A 12,965-nucleotide genomic window follows, 5' to 3' on the forward strand; every position below is an offset into this window, starting at 1 on the left:
AATCTTAAATTCTTTTCCAACCTAATGCTGTCTCACTTTATTTCAAAACAATGTAGTTACAGTCTTATGTGAGACAGCAATCTGCAATAGTATTACTGCTTACTTTCAATTCTTCCCTTCTGTAACAAACACACCTCTCCTTGGTTCAGTTTGGCAGAGACAACAGGAGATGCCTCAGGGTGACAAACAGGCATTATTATTAGAAGCTCCTGTATTTATGGCTGTATTTTCTTTTGCACATTTCACCAACCAGAAGAACAATCTTTCCCCCAGTTAAAGGCTATGTGTACAAACAGAATCCACAGTAAACTTTACTACAAGAAAATAAACACCAGACCCAGGAAGAAGGAGCCAACCCACATTTTCTTTGTACAAGTTCTTTTTACAGTTTTAATAAAGAAGTAGAAAAATAGAAAATTACTTGGAAGTGCTTTCAAAGTACAAGTTCTTCCACAAAAGGCATTAATTATCCAACTACACATAAATTATTCAAATATTCAGCAAACTACTGAGATGGTCCCAATCAGTAGTGAACATGGAGGTTGTAAAAAAATAAACCAAAAAAAAACCCAAAGCAAAAGTATATTTTGACTAAAATGCCTGTCTCAAACTAAGGAAAGTCACATCTCGGTTACCATTCTGGAATCCAGCTTCACTCATGTCAGTATCATGTTCCTTACGAAAGGGAAAAGGAGAAAAAAAAAATAATTAACAATACAGTAGAAACTGATCTGATCTGATTTTTTGCTGAATTAGACTATTTGAGAAATAGGGAATACTTGTTAGTACAAATGGAAGATCTGCTGATAAGCTCCAAATTTTGAAGCAAACTTATTAAGAATTATTTCTACATACAGTAGCACCTGTGAGTAACACTGCTGGTTTTGCATCCACACTGTAGCCCTAGGGAGCCCTGTGACCATTCATGAGGGCACACTGCTTTTACTCCATGCACTACTGATGAACTGTATTTAGCTGAAATTATCAAAACTATACTTGCACAACTATACTTGCACATATTAATCCTCCAATTAAAATAAGTGACAGAATTAATAAACTGAGCACTACACATTCTACACAGATCAACAGTCCACACTTCACTGGTCTAATTTATTGTACAACAAACATCTTAACACCTCACTGTACCTCTTGCCTGTGAGAAGCATAGCTGCTACAAAGATGCATCAGCCCAGTGCTGATACTATCAACTATTCACTTGTAATGCTGTTATTGAAAATACCTGGTTCAGTTTCTTAAACTCAACCACTCGGAAAAAGATGTGCTCCAGGATATGCTTGGCATCTTGCTTCTCCTTTGGGAGTTTACTTGTTACTCCTAAGATATCACCACATTTTCGTACATAGAACTCCAGGTCATCATCAGTACCTAAACAAGCATCCCAGAGAAGGCGGCAGTTGAATATCACACATCTCTGTATTAACTGAGCAAAAGCTTACTACAAATCTCTGTTTGGTGTTGGCATTCTGGGATCTTAAGTTCTATAACTAAGGTGAGTGGACTAGCCATGACGTACTCCATCAGTACTACTCCAGCTAGTACTTTCTCATCTTGTTTGGACTTAAGGTGTATTTAGAATAATCTTCACGTTTTAACTTCAAAGCATAAAAATAATAATTAGCAAGGGCGCACAGCAATTCATGCATGATATGGGAGACAGCAGGCAGAAATGTAATAAAATGTTATGTAAGAAACAAAGTAAAAAGGCATGGTACACAAAGTCCTATTAGCAATTTCCAAGACCTTCCAGTTTTACAGTTCAGAATGATAGTAGTGGATTTTCATAAATGAGGCTCAATGTTTAAAATCAGATACAACAATATTTCCCCCAAAATTTGGACTTTCTATAGAAATGTATAAACAATCAGTCTTTCTGCTTACATCTGTTTGTAATCTCTGCAAGACGAGCTTTTTCAGAAGAAAATGTTTCATCTAAGTCAAACAGCTCCAGAGGGGGGGGAGGTAATTCTCTGAAAGCAGGTGGAAAAACCTTGAAGAGAAGAATTTGCATGGTTTATTGACATATATTTTTTTTCTACACATCTCTAAAAGAACAGTTTGGGACTTAGAACGGACTTAAGAAATCTTTTGTAAAGTCAAATGCAACCCCAAAGCCCACAGTACAAAGGGACCACTCTTCAAAAATTCCATTTATATGTTGTAAAAATAACTGAATATTCCAAAATAGTCAAGTATGCCACAGTCATCACCCAGCATCACAGCTAGACATACTACATCAGCAGTTTGCTTCTAGTTTTGCTCCATGAGACCCAGGTGATGGCTGAGGGAGCTGCGGTTCTAAGCTCACCGTAACACCTTAATCTGGAAACATACATCACATTCATTCTGGTAAGAGTATTTTCTTTTGCATGCAATCACCACATATGCCACAAGGCTGGATGAGGCTTTGAGCAACCTGGTCTAATGGAAGGTGTCCCTGCTCCCTTGAGGGAGTTGGGACAGGATAAGCTTTAAGGTCCCATCCAACCCAAACCATTCTACAATTCCGCGAAGGTGGTCTTGTGTTTTTTAATAGCAGCACATGAGGCTAGTTGCACCTCTGCAACTACAAGGATCTCAGTGATTATCTTCCTCAGTTGCAAAGGTAAGGAAGAACAGAGCCATGATGGCAAAACTATGTTGTTGTTGCCAGCCCAAATCTCTGCTGGTAAAAGTTTGGCCAGCCCTTGCTGTAAAAGACCAACACTCCACTTTTTACCTCCCCAGAGGATTTGGAGATGAAAGAAGAGTGGCCAGCTTGGCTCCTCCCTAAGCAGCAGTTAGCACAACTTATACCAACATTGCCTTCTAAACTATAACGTTTTTTTCTCTGACAGCAAAGGCCGAACCAGCATCTCACAAAACTGGAAGAAGCTGAAGGTTTATACACACAAGACATTCTGCTCTGGTACCAGGTGTTACATTTTCAAGTTCTATCGATAAAATTAGAAGTGTAAATCAGTGCTCTTCCCTAACTTCCCAAAAATAATAGTCCTGCAATGTATTCAACTCCAAAGTGATTAATTATTACTACAGCATTTCCCACTATTTGGGTTTTGGTTTGTTTTTTTTTTTGGTGGGGAGGGACTGTTATTTTTTATGTTGGGATTTTTTGGGGGGCTGGTTCTCCTTTTTTTTGTGTGTGGTTTGTTTTTTTGGGCTCTTAAGAACTATGTATACAACACATGAAACAAGGGTTCTCCATGGCTGTGTTAGCCAGGAGATTACTCACAGCTGGTTGGAGGACAGGTAGTGGAGTCTCAAACTGAGGCTGAATGAGCTGGAGAGGTTCATGTTTCACATTCAGCTGTTCATAAGCTCTGCAGCACAGAAAAAGACCAAGTGTGAGAAAAGAAATTACAACATCTATTTCCACTTGCAGGCTAGAGAGATGCAGAGTCTCTACGACATTATGCACAGTCACAGCATAATACCTCAGGAGTATCTGATTTTAGAAGGACCCCAGAGAACTTATCATGAGTAATAACTGACTTCTACAGCAAGCAAATTAGTTAAAATTACAACAAAGAATAATGATAAATTGATATGTAACGTGATAAAAAAATAAAGGTACTGCACCTCTATAGTTAAAACAACTTTTAAATAGAGGCATCAGGACAAAGTGATCCCGTTCGAAAACAGCAGGCCTGGGACTTCAAAAAGACTTTTGAGGAATCCCACTAGCAAAAACTATCTAAAAAATGTTACAGGATCAGGAGATCTCACATCTAGTGAAAATACAAAAAATACAGAGTAAGAAGAAAGAGTGTCTGCAGCAGAGTGGAATTTAATGGAATCTGTTTTAAGGCTGCTGCTACTTAATGTGTTCATACATGAGCTGGGCAACGAAGGATTTATGAGGGACAAAGCTGCCAGCAATACAGACCTGGTAAAACAGTAGCAAGCTTCAGACATAATTATTGGAAAATGCCATTCAATAAATGCCAAGTAATTAAAAATGGAAAAATAATCAGCTCTTGGTTATCACTCCAGAAAGTGCTCAACATCACTGCAGATAATTCTCCTAAAATATCAGTTCACTAAATCAGCAGTAGTCAGAAAAAGAAATAAACAACATCAGAAACTACAGCTAAGACAAGAAGCAAGAGAAAATATCACTGTCACACTTGTACAGTCAATCTTCTGGTACGTCCATATTCAGAATGCTGCCCAGAGCTCAGTCCCATCTGCTTTTAAGCACGAACAGAAAATGCATAATATGGAATGGAAAAGGAAAGGTAAAGGAACAAGAATTGAAAGGAAAGGAAATCACAGCTGCTGACTTGATAACTGAAGGAAGGGCAGTTGTATCCATCTGATAAAGGGACATATCAAACAGCTTTGTGAAGTCTCTTGGATTCTCATCTCCTTCCTGCAGACAGACTCGCAGTTGCTCAGACAGTGCGGCTGTATCTGGGAGCATGGTATAGTCTGAAATCTGAAAACATACACTCAGATACGCACACTTATGGTTTAAGAAGTCCAATCCATTTACATAGTCTCTCTCTAGTTTATCTCTCACCTAAAGTCTCATTTAGAAATAATTATTTCACTTTTCACCAGGTAGGACCCTTCGAAGCACAGCTTATTAGACTAGGAATCTGCACAAGTATTCCCTCAGCTGTAAAGCTGCTTGCCACAGGGCCACTGTTACTTCTTTGGAATTAAAAGAAGCAGCTTACTAGCCACTGTGCAAGACTGTTGCTCTTTTTATGTATACAGAGGATAAAATTTTATCCCATATGGTATTTCCAAATAAAAATAGTATTTGCATATGTCAGTTATAAAGCCCCCAACAAAACCAATTAAAATTGACAACAAGTTGATCCCTATCCATACACAGAAAATCTGCCTTCACTTCATGCACAATCTTGTTTGAGGACTCACAGGAAAGACTTTCACAAATGAAATCTCATAAAGAATAGCAACCTAAGTCTAAGAGAGACAATGCCATTACTTTTTATGCCTAAACTATCTACTCAGCATTTGACCCTGAATAAAGGGTCTGCAACAGCAGCCACCATGCAGCTGTGAACCATTTTCTGCTAAAAACACAGTTTGTGAAAACTGGTGCTGCTACATCCTTACGATGGATCTCTTACCTCAGGATCCTCCTTATTCATCTGATTCAAATGGATATCTGATGTTGTGAGCCATTGGAAAAGCACATCCTGGAGAAGGGCAAAACTTAATTTCAGGAGGTTTCAAGTAATCTTATATTATGCTTAAACATTCATATTAAATCCATTCCATAACATACTATTAAAAAGAAGGGAAAAAAAGGGTACTATATCAAAGAATATCTATGGGGAAAATAAGAACTTGATTTGTATTTACATATGGAAGCAACGAGCCACAGCAATGTGCATGTACAAGGTGCATACTTCCAAAAACACCTCAGCAGGAAACTCCCCTTCTTACATAGCAGGTGACATATGCCACTTTGGAAAGCGCATTACAACCTTCAGGTATCAGGAGCCATATATGTAAAGGTTTATTATTAATGAGTGGCCATAATGAAGCACTAAAGAAGCTAAGAAAAAGCAGTAAACAAAAAACTCCAGCAAATTACTTTAATATTAATAACTAAAGAAGTGAACAGAAGTAGGAAAAACTTTTCAAAGTCCTACAAGATAAATAAGAAACTCCATCTTTAAAAGCGTCTTCCTGTTAGTTGTGCTGTGACAACCTCCTCAGGAGGTTAGTTCTGGGTTAGAATCTCCATACTGAATTCATTTCAAAGCTATCTTGCTCTAACATGAAGCTTGTGAGTGAGCCTGTTTTTTGGTTTTTTTTTGGGGTGGAGGTGTTGTTGGGGTTTGTTTTTTTTTTTTTAAAGAAAACCTTAAGGAAAAATAAAAAAAAACCAAACTCCCAAACTCAGACCAAAATAAACAAACAAAAAACCCAAAACAAACAAAAAACTTACCATAATCTTCCCATTTTCTTCTTTATCTAAATATTGATCACTGAACATGTGGGAAGAGCCCAATGCTGCCATTTTTCCACCCTGATTCTATCAACAAAGAATAATAAAATAGCAAAAAATCCTTCCAGATCTTCCAAATCACAGTTTTGGAGAAATTGTTAATGCCACCTAATTAGAAAGTGATTTAAAGAAGCAAAGAAATAGGAAATCTCGGAATAAGCAGTAGCAAAGCAGTTTCAAACTTGGCAAGCTCACAGGAGCACGACACAGCAGCATTCTAAGTGTTTATGCTGTTATGGTTCACAAATTTATTAAAAATACTGATCTGCATTACGTAAGAGTAGACAGAGAACTGACCGAGCCTTAAGAGGATACTCATGAGACATCTTTGGAATTCTTCTCCAAGATTACCCTTAATCCTTCCAGGAAGACATACACAAGAAACCGTAAGTTTTCAAGAGGACAAGGAACCCTGTAATGCTCCTGCACCATGAAACTCATCACATGATATAACCATACATACTGCTATAACAAATTTGAAGATACCTGAAACAAAGCTCCAGTTTGTTCAAAAAAATGTTTGTTTTGTACTCCTTGTTTTGCAAAGTTTTAACCCAAGTTCTACATGCCTTACCCATGACAGCACTTTCAGTTGCTATTCTTTACTGTATCTCTTTTTCATTCCAAAATCTTGTTTTCCTTCTACCAAGTTTCTCTGCTCTGCCTGAGAACTTCTGTCTCTGCCTTCATCTTCTACCCTTGTGCTTAAAATTTCCTTGAGGTAGACAGGAAAAATGATGCCACCTATTTGACATTCATGTCACAGTAGTAGATCAAAGGAAGAACACTTCAGTAACCAACTCATGAACTTCACATTACATAGATTTCACTTGCAGCATAATGTAGTTGCTATAATTCTCATAAGAAAGCACTCCTCTCCATACACATTAGGTGGAGCACAGGAGGCCCCACATAAACAGGCACAGTCTTGAAGAACATCAACCAGCAAGGCTATAATCCTGGTAGAGTTCTCATACAGAATCATGGAATGGTTTGGGTTGGAATGGACCTTAAATATTACTCAGTCTCTGCCATGGGCAGAGACACCTTCCACTGGACCAGGTTGCCCAAAGCCCCATTCAACCTGGCTTTGAACCCATCCGATCTGGCCAAATCTCATCTAACCTGGCCTTGAGTTAAGGCTTTGCAGAACTTAGATGACTTATCTTGCAAAAAGACAACCTCATCATTAATGCACATAACCTCAGACTATCATGGCTTCAAAACTAGGCACGAGCCTGGGGAGTCCATTGGATCTATGTGCAAATACTGTGTGCATGGAGGGATTTTTATTATATCTTACTCTGACAGCTGCAAACAAAATGCAAACAGTAAGTGTACTTGTACATTCACTTCATGCTGCTGTATTTTGTTTGTTTATGGACTTTATTCAGTCACAACATGAGGGAGATGAACTTGGGCATCCTTACATGCCCAAATAACAAAGATATCAAAAAAACATAGTAGCCTTAGAAACTCAGCTACATAGTAAAAATATGTTAATGTATTTACCTTTGTCAACGATATTAATCCTTTGTTTGCACTTATTAATTACTATTAGATTTATGGTTGGGTTTATAAGTTAACCAGGACAACATCTACTGGTTCCAAGGTGACAGTCCTCTTCCTTAACATAATATGGTGTATTGATGAAACTAACTATAATCTCACTTAATAACTGAATGGTAAAGGAGTGGGCAAAAAAACTCAAATTTCAAAGAACTAAAAATATCCATCTATCAACCAAAGAATATAAACTTTGCTGGCCATCAAATTATCCTCTGAACCCCATGCAAAGAAGTTTACCATAAAAGAGACAGGCTCATCAGGAGTTTGCAGATACATCAGAACCATAGAATCAGATGGATTGGAAAAGACCTTTAAGATCATCAAGTCCAGTTGTTCTCCAGCACTGCCAAGGCCACCACCAGCCCATACCAATGAGGGCCTCATCTACACAGTTTGTAAACATTTCCAGGGACAGTGACTCCAGCACTGCCTGGGCAGCCTATTCCAAGGCCTCAGCACCCTTTTGGTGAAGTAATTGCTCCTCATCTCCATCTAAACCTCCCCTGGCATGGCTTGAGGCCATTTCCTCTCATCCCATCCCTTGTGCCTTGGGAGCAGAGACTAGCCCCCTCCTGGCTCCATCCTTCTGCCAGGCAGCTGTAGAGAGCAATAAGGTCCCCCCCCCCGAGGCTTCTCTTTTCCAGACTAAATGCCCCTCCAGGGTCCTCATCACACTTGTGCTCCAGATCCTTCACCAGCTCCACTGCCCTTCTCTGGCCCTGCTCCAACACCTCAATGTCTGTCTTGTAGTGAGGGGCCCAGAGCTGAACACAGGATTCTGCATGTGGTCTCACCAGTGCCCAGTACAGGGGGACAATCACTGCCCTGGTCCTGCTGGCCACACTTATGCTGATACAGGCCAGGATACTGCTGGCTTTCTTGGCTACCTGGTCATACTGCAGGCTCATGTTCAGCCAGCAAGAACTTGGTCTGTAAGTACTCCCAGAAGACACTAACAATTCCTAGGGGGGGTAGGAGAATGCATGGTTTTTTATATGCAGAATCATACCTCATGCTGATAGAAAGCAAGAATAGGCCTGTTGAGTGGGAAGCAGACAGATCCTGTTGACAGAATAGCCACTGCTGGCTTCATCACATTCAGTGTGGCACCAAATGGATACACAAAAGTGAGAGCTCTGCAGAAAATACAGGAACTCTTTAAGTATCTGCATGGATCAGGTAGGCATAAAACTCAGTCTGTTTGCCTGAACAGGTAACTGTAACTGTGGGCTAGTGCTGAAATGTCAATGCCTTCCAAGAATTATATCATTATAATGATATTTCAGTCTCTCCTACAGGTTTTTCCAGGTTGATGATTTGTCTTCAATAAGGAACAAAGAACACTCTCGATTTCTGTTAGGACACTCTTGTCCCTGAGGGATATTTAACTCACAGATGAATATATATTCTGGAATAAAATTTAAAACAAAACAAAAAAAAAACCCTGAAAAATCAGCCCAAAATGGTTTCACACTTACATTTTTCCTTGTAGTCAACCACATGATCATTTAGTTCTAGGAAATAACTAGCAAGGAAGAATACAAACATTTATAGTTACAGAAAAGCTGTATTCTTCTCAATGCCTTTTCTCTCCTCTGTAGCACAAAGGGATGGAAAACTAGAAACTGCAAGAAATATTTATCTTACTCTGGCTTAAGACTCTTCAAAAACATGTAGGGCTGCTCATGCCTGTAGCCAGACCAACCCTTATTGAGAGGTTACTCGTATTTACATTGTTTAATCAAATTCAATTCCACAGAATAGGGACAAAAAAGATCCGGTTGTGAGAGTAAGAATTCCCTTCAAAATCTGTCACTCCTGCTCCTTTGCTGGTTATCAAGAGCTACTAAACAGATCTTCCTTTCCAGATAAAGCCTTGAGGAGCAAGAAGCTGAGAGAGAAATACATTTGGAAAACCTCAACACAAGCACAATATACTCCTGGTAGGTTACAAACTGGGTAATTCTGAGTTATTCACAGTATTTTCACATCAGCTTCCTCAAGAGAAAACACTTACTGTGAGTCACGTCTGCTTCCATCTTCATCTATTGTCTCAAGCACTGTTTTTCTTGCAGATTCACTGATTCCCCTACAAGATGTTGAAAAGCAAAACTTACTGAAAACAATACGGATTGTAAGAGTTTAAAGATTTATATACCCCAAATATTTACCTATTCAAAACTCCATCAGAGATTAGTGCTTCTTTTGGGTGGTAGTACTTGTAATACACATTTCGTACTACAGCATCTTGAAGAAAGAAAAAGATTAAGTAATTTACATCTTAGCTGATCAGTGTGCTAGATACAGCAATGAAAAATGAGTTTAGCTCTTGGATTTCCTGAGTGTTTGCTTCTAACATCAGAAAGTTGATATGTGGCTCCCAAAAGGACACAAATCAGCCTTCACTACTGTTTCCTTTTGGACATCCAGATTTAGATTAAGAATGTATCTGCAAGTTCAAATAAAAATATTAAAAATAAGCACATCTCCTGCGTCTTCTGCAAAGCAGAAGAGGCAAAAGGATCCAGTAAAGAGTATGTATCAAGTTTTATAAGCGGCAGGGTACTGGAACTAAATGATCTTGAAGGTCCCTTCTAACCCAAACCACTCTACGATTCTAAGTTAGTTCTTTTTTTATACATCTTACAAAAGCATGACGAATCAAACACTATTGATGCAAAAAAGGGTTAGTCTAGATGCCACCAAAGACCCTGAAAATATTTTATGTACAATTGTATGTATTTTATAGTTGCTTTGTTTGGGTATTTTTCCATATTGGCAGTGGAAAAACTAATGAGTGGCATTTTATTGGTCTGCTAAAGAAAAGGACCACTGTTTTTTCAGTGTGAGTGATTGAATCCAATAAAACATACGGAAAAATATTTTAAATAAGTGGCTTTTTATCCAAGAAATGTCACTAGAATTAATTTTTGTTAGTAAATACCATTAAAAGTACTAGATCAAAGGAAGGGAGATGGCTACGTTATTAAGGCATTCTGCCCATGGAAAGCCATTAGTGTGCTCCAGTATTACACTGACAGGTATATCTAGATTTCAAGAAAAAAAAAAATCTTAGACCAATATGTACTTTGTGAGAGGGATCCGCCTGGCTTACATCTACAAAGGCTGTACCTGCTCTTTAGATTTTGCTGAGAACAGATGAACAAGAGCTATCAGTGAGCCCCATTACCATTATTGAAAACAATCCCATACTCTTCTAGCAAAAAGTTAATATTTGTGCCGTATTGGGACTCGCCACCTTCTCTCAGCATCACCAGGATGGCTCCACCATCCTCCAGGAATTTCTTCAGAACGGAAAACTGGAAAACAACAAAGAACAAACATGTGAAAAGCTACACAAAAGACTGCAGGAAGTTATAAGGAGAGGACGGAACGCGAATGATTCTGACCATTTGCAATTCACTTACTCTGTGAGAAATTCATATTTCAATTGGTGTAGATTCATTTAAAGCAGTACAATGCAAATTCTTCTGGGCTGTTCTTTTCTATTCCACATTAAGCAAATCTTAAAACATACTTAATTTGCAGACAACTACTGACTTCTTACCTCAGCAGCACTGAACTTCTCTTTTGGGCCTGCTGTAATCCACAATTTTACCCCAAACAGTTTCTCAGATGTGATCTCATCTTTTAAGCTGTAAATAAAGACACATATTATTCTTGGATCTAATCCTGGGCTACAGTTTTTCTCTCTTTATATAGTTAGGTTTTTTTTTTAAAGGACTGCCAAACACAAAGCAAATAATTTCAGTCACTTTGCATCTTTTTTAAAGCTGACAAGCAAAATCAATCCTTACAAATTTCAACCCACTAAAAGGTAAAGCTCCTCTAACAAAGTATGGTGGCAGGTCCAGTACTGGCATAAACTGCCACATCTGCTATTAAACTTGCCCTCTAATGAGCTTCCCCATATTCTTTTCTTATTTTTTAGTTTTTGCTCTGGGCACATTTTGTAGTGCACAGAGAGGCAATATCATATGTACAAGGGCTGCTATGTTTTTATCTCAAAGATTTAAGTCAAGATAGGCTCAAAACCTATAATTTACACTCCATCTCTTCCACAGATCATAGAAACCCAGTGGGCTTTGGGTTGGAAGGGACCTTAAAGCTCATCCAACTCCAACCCCTGCCACGGGCAGGGTCACTTTCCACTGGAGCAGTTTGCTCCAAGCCCCTGTGCCCAACCTGGCCTTAAACACTGCCAGGGATGGGGCAGCCACAGCTTCTCTGGGCACCCTGTGCCAGCGCCTCAGCATCCTCACAGGGAAGAGCTTCTGCCTAAGAGCTCATCTCAGTCTCCCGTTCTGGCAGGTTAAAGCCATTCCCCTTGGCCTGTCCCTACAGGCCCTTGTCCCAAGCCCATCTCCAGGTTTCCTGCAGCCCCTTTAGGCACTGGAGCTGCTCTGAGGTCTCCCCTTCAGGAGCCTTCTCTTGTCCAGGCTGCCCCAGCCCAGCTCTCTCAGCCTGGCTCCAGAGCAGAGCTGCTCCAGCCCTCACAGCAGCCCCGTGGCCTCCTCTGGATTGGCTCCAACAGCTCCACGTCCCTCTTGTGCTGCTGCCCCAGAGCTGGATCAGGGCTGCAGGGGGGTCTCCCCAGGGCACAGCAGAGGGGCAGGATCCCCACCCTGAGCTGCTACTCACACTCCGGTGGTGCAGCTCAGAACGGGGGGTGTTGGGGTTCTAGGCTCCAGAGCACACTGAAGCCAGGCCATGGGGAGCTTGTTATTGACCCACACCCCCAAGTCCTGCTCCTCAGGGCGGCTCCATCCAGTCTTCCCCAGAGCGTGTTTGTGCTTGGGACTGACCCAATCCAGGGGTAGGACCAGATACCACAGCTGGCAGATTCAGTCATCAATGCACAAGGGAATTGCAGCTAATGACACAGAGCGCAGTCACTGCAAAAAAAGATCTTTGCTTAAGATACCCATTCCCAAAAACTATTTGGGCACTCAAAAAGGACCACATACATCTTAGGATCTCTGCCGGTAAACCAGGGCGGTGGGGGTGAGGAGCCCAGCCGCTTCCCTCAGGTGCGGCCCATCAGCTGAGCTGGTCACGACACTGCTCCTCACCTCTGAACCTTCCAGTTACCGCGAAGCCTTTTCCGCAGGGATTTGTAACCGCTGGCGAGAGTGAAAGCCTCCCCTTTGGACGCATTGAAGACGATGGAGTTCCGCAGGCCCCCCTCCATGTGGTGATCCGGGGCTGACACAGGATGCACCGAAGGACGGCAGCTCCAACCACGCGAAGTGAACCGAACCTAAGCCCCCGCGCCCACTTTCCTGATGGAGGGAGCGCGCACACAGCAATCGCCCACCACCACCTGGCAACGCGAGGCAGCGGAGGCGCATGCGCGGGGTGTATCACC

At 40.7% G+C, this 12,965-nt stretch overlaps 1 protein-coding gene across 2 annotated transcripts; it reads right to left on the minus strand.

Annotated features, from left to right (window-relative positions):
- Positions 1 to 379: 379 nt before the first annotated feature.
- On the minus strand, positions 380 to 12,965 carry IFT52 (intraflagellar transport 52). 2 transcript variants are annotated; one of them, XM_034067007.1, is made up of 13 exons: positions 12,670 to 12,965; positions 11,145 to 11,232; positions 10,836 to 10,896; positions 9,748 to 9,823; positions 9,594 to 9,665; positions 8,586 to 8,712; positions 5,948 to 6,034; positions 5,121 to 5,189; positions 4,302 to 4,456; positions 3,251 to 3,338; positions 1,900 to 2,008; positions 1,241 to 1,386; positions 380 to 675 (listed from the first exon to the last, which is right to left on the minus strand). In XM_034067007.1, the coding sequence occupies exons 1-13, from the start codon at positions 12,786 to 12,788 to the stop codon at positions 592 to 594; spliced, it is 1,281 nt and encodes a 426-aa protein (XP_033922898.1). In that variant the 5' UTR covers positions 12,789 to 12,965; the 3' UTR covers positions 380 to 591. The 2 variants fall into 2 exon arrangements, with proteins under 2 accessions (XP_033922898.1, XP_033922897.1); XM_034067006.1 differs by having other exon boundaries at positions 10,767 to 10,896.

Source organism: Melopsittacus undulatus, chromosome 10, assembly GCF_012275295.1.
Source record: "Melopsittacus undulatus isolate bMelUnd1 chromosome 10, bMelUnd1.mat.Z, whole genome shotgun sequence".
Lineage (NCBI taxonomy): Eukaryota > Metazoa > Chordata > Aves > Psittaciformes > Psittaculidae > Melopsittacus > Melopsittacus undulatus.

Bases quoted from the DNA above. Each gene is read 5' to 3' on its own strand.
- IFT52 (XM_034067006.1), bottom strand. From the start codon at position 12,788: ATGGAGGGGGGCCTGCGGAACTCCATCGTCTTCAATGCGTCCAAAGGG. The intron at 8,713-9,593 runs GTAAGTGTTTTC...TATTTTCTGCAG, and splicing joins GGAAGCAGACGTGACTCACA to AGCTCTCACTTTTGTGTATC. The intron at 3,339-4,301 runs GTCAGCAGCTGT...TCTGTGCTGCAG, and splicing joins GCCCTTCCTTCAGTTATCAA to AGCTTATGAACAGCTGAATG.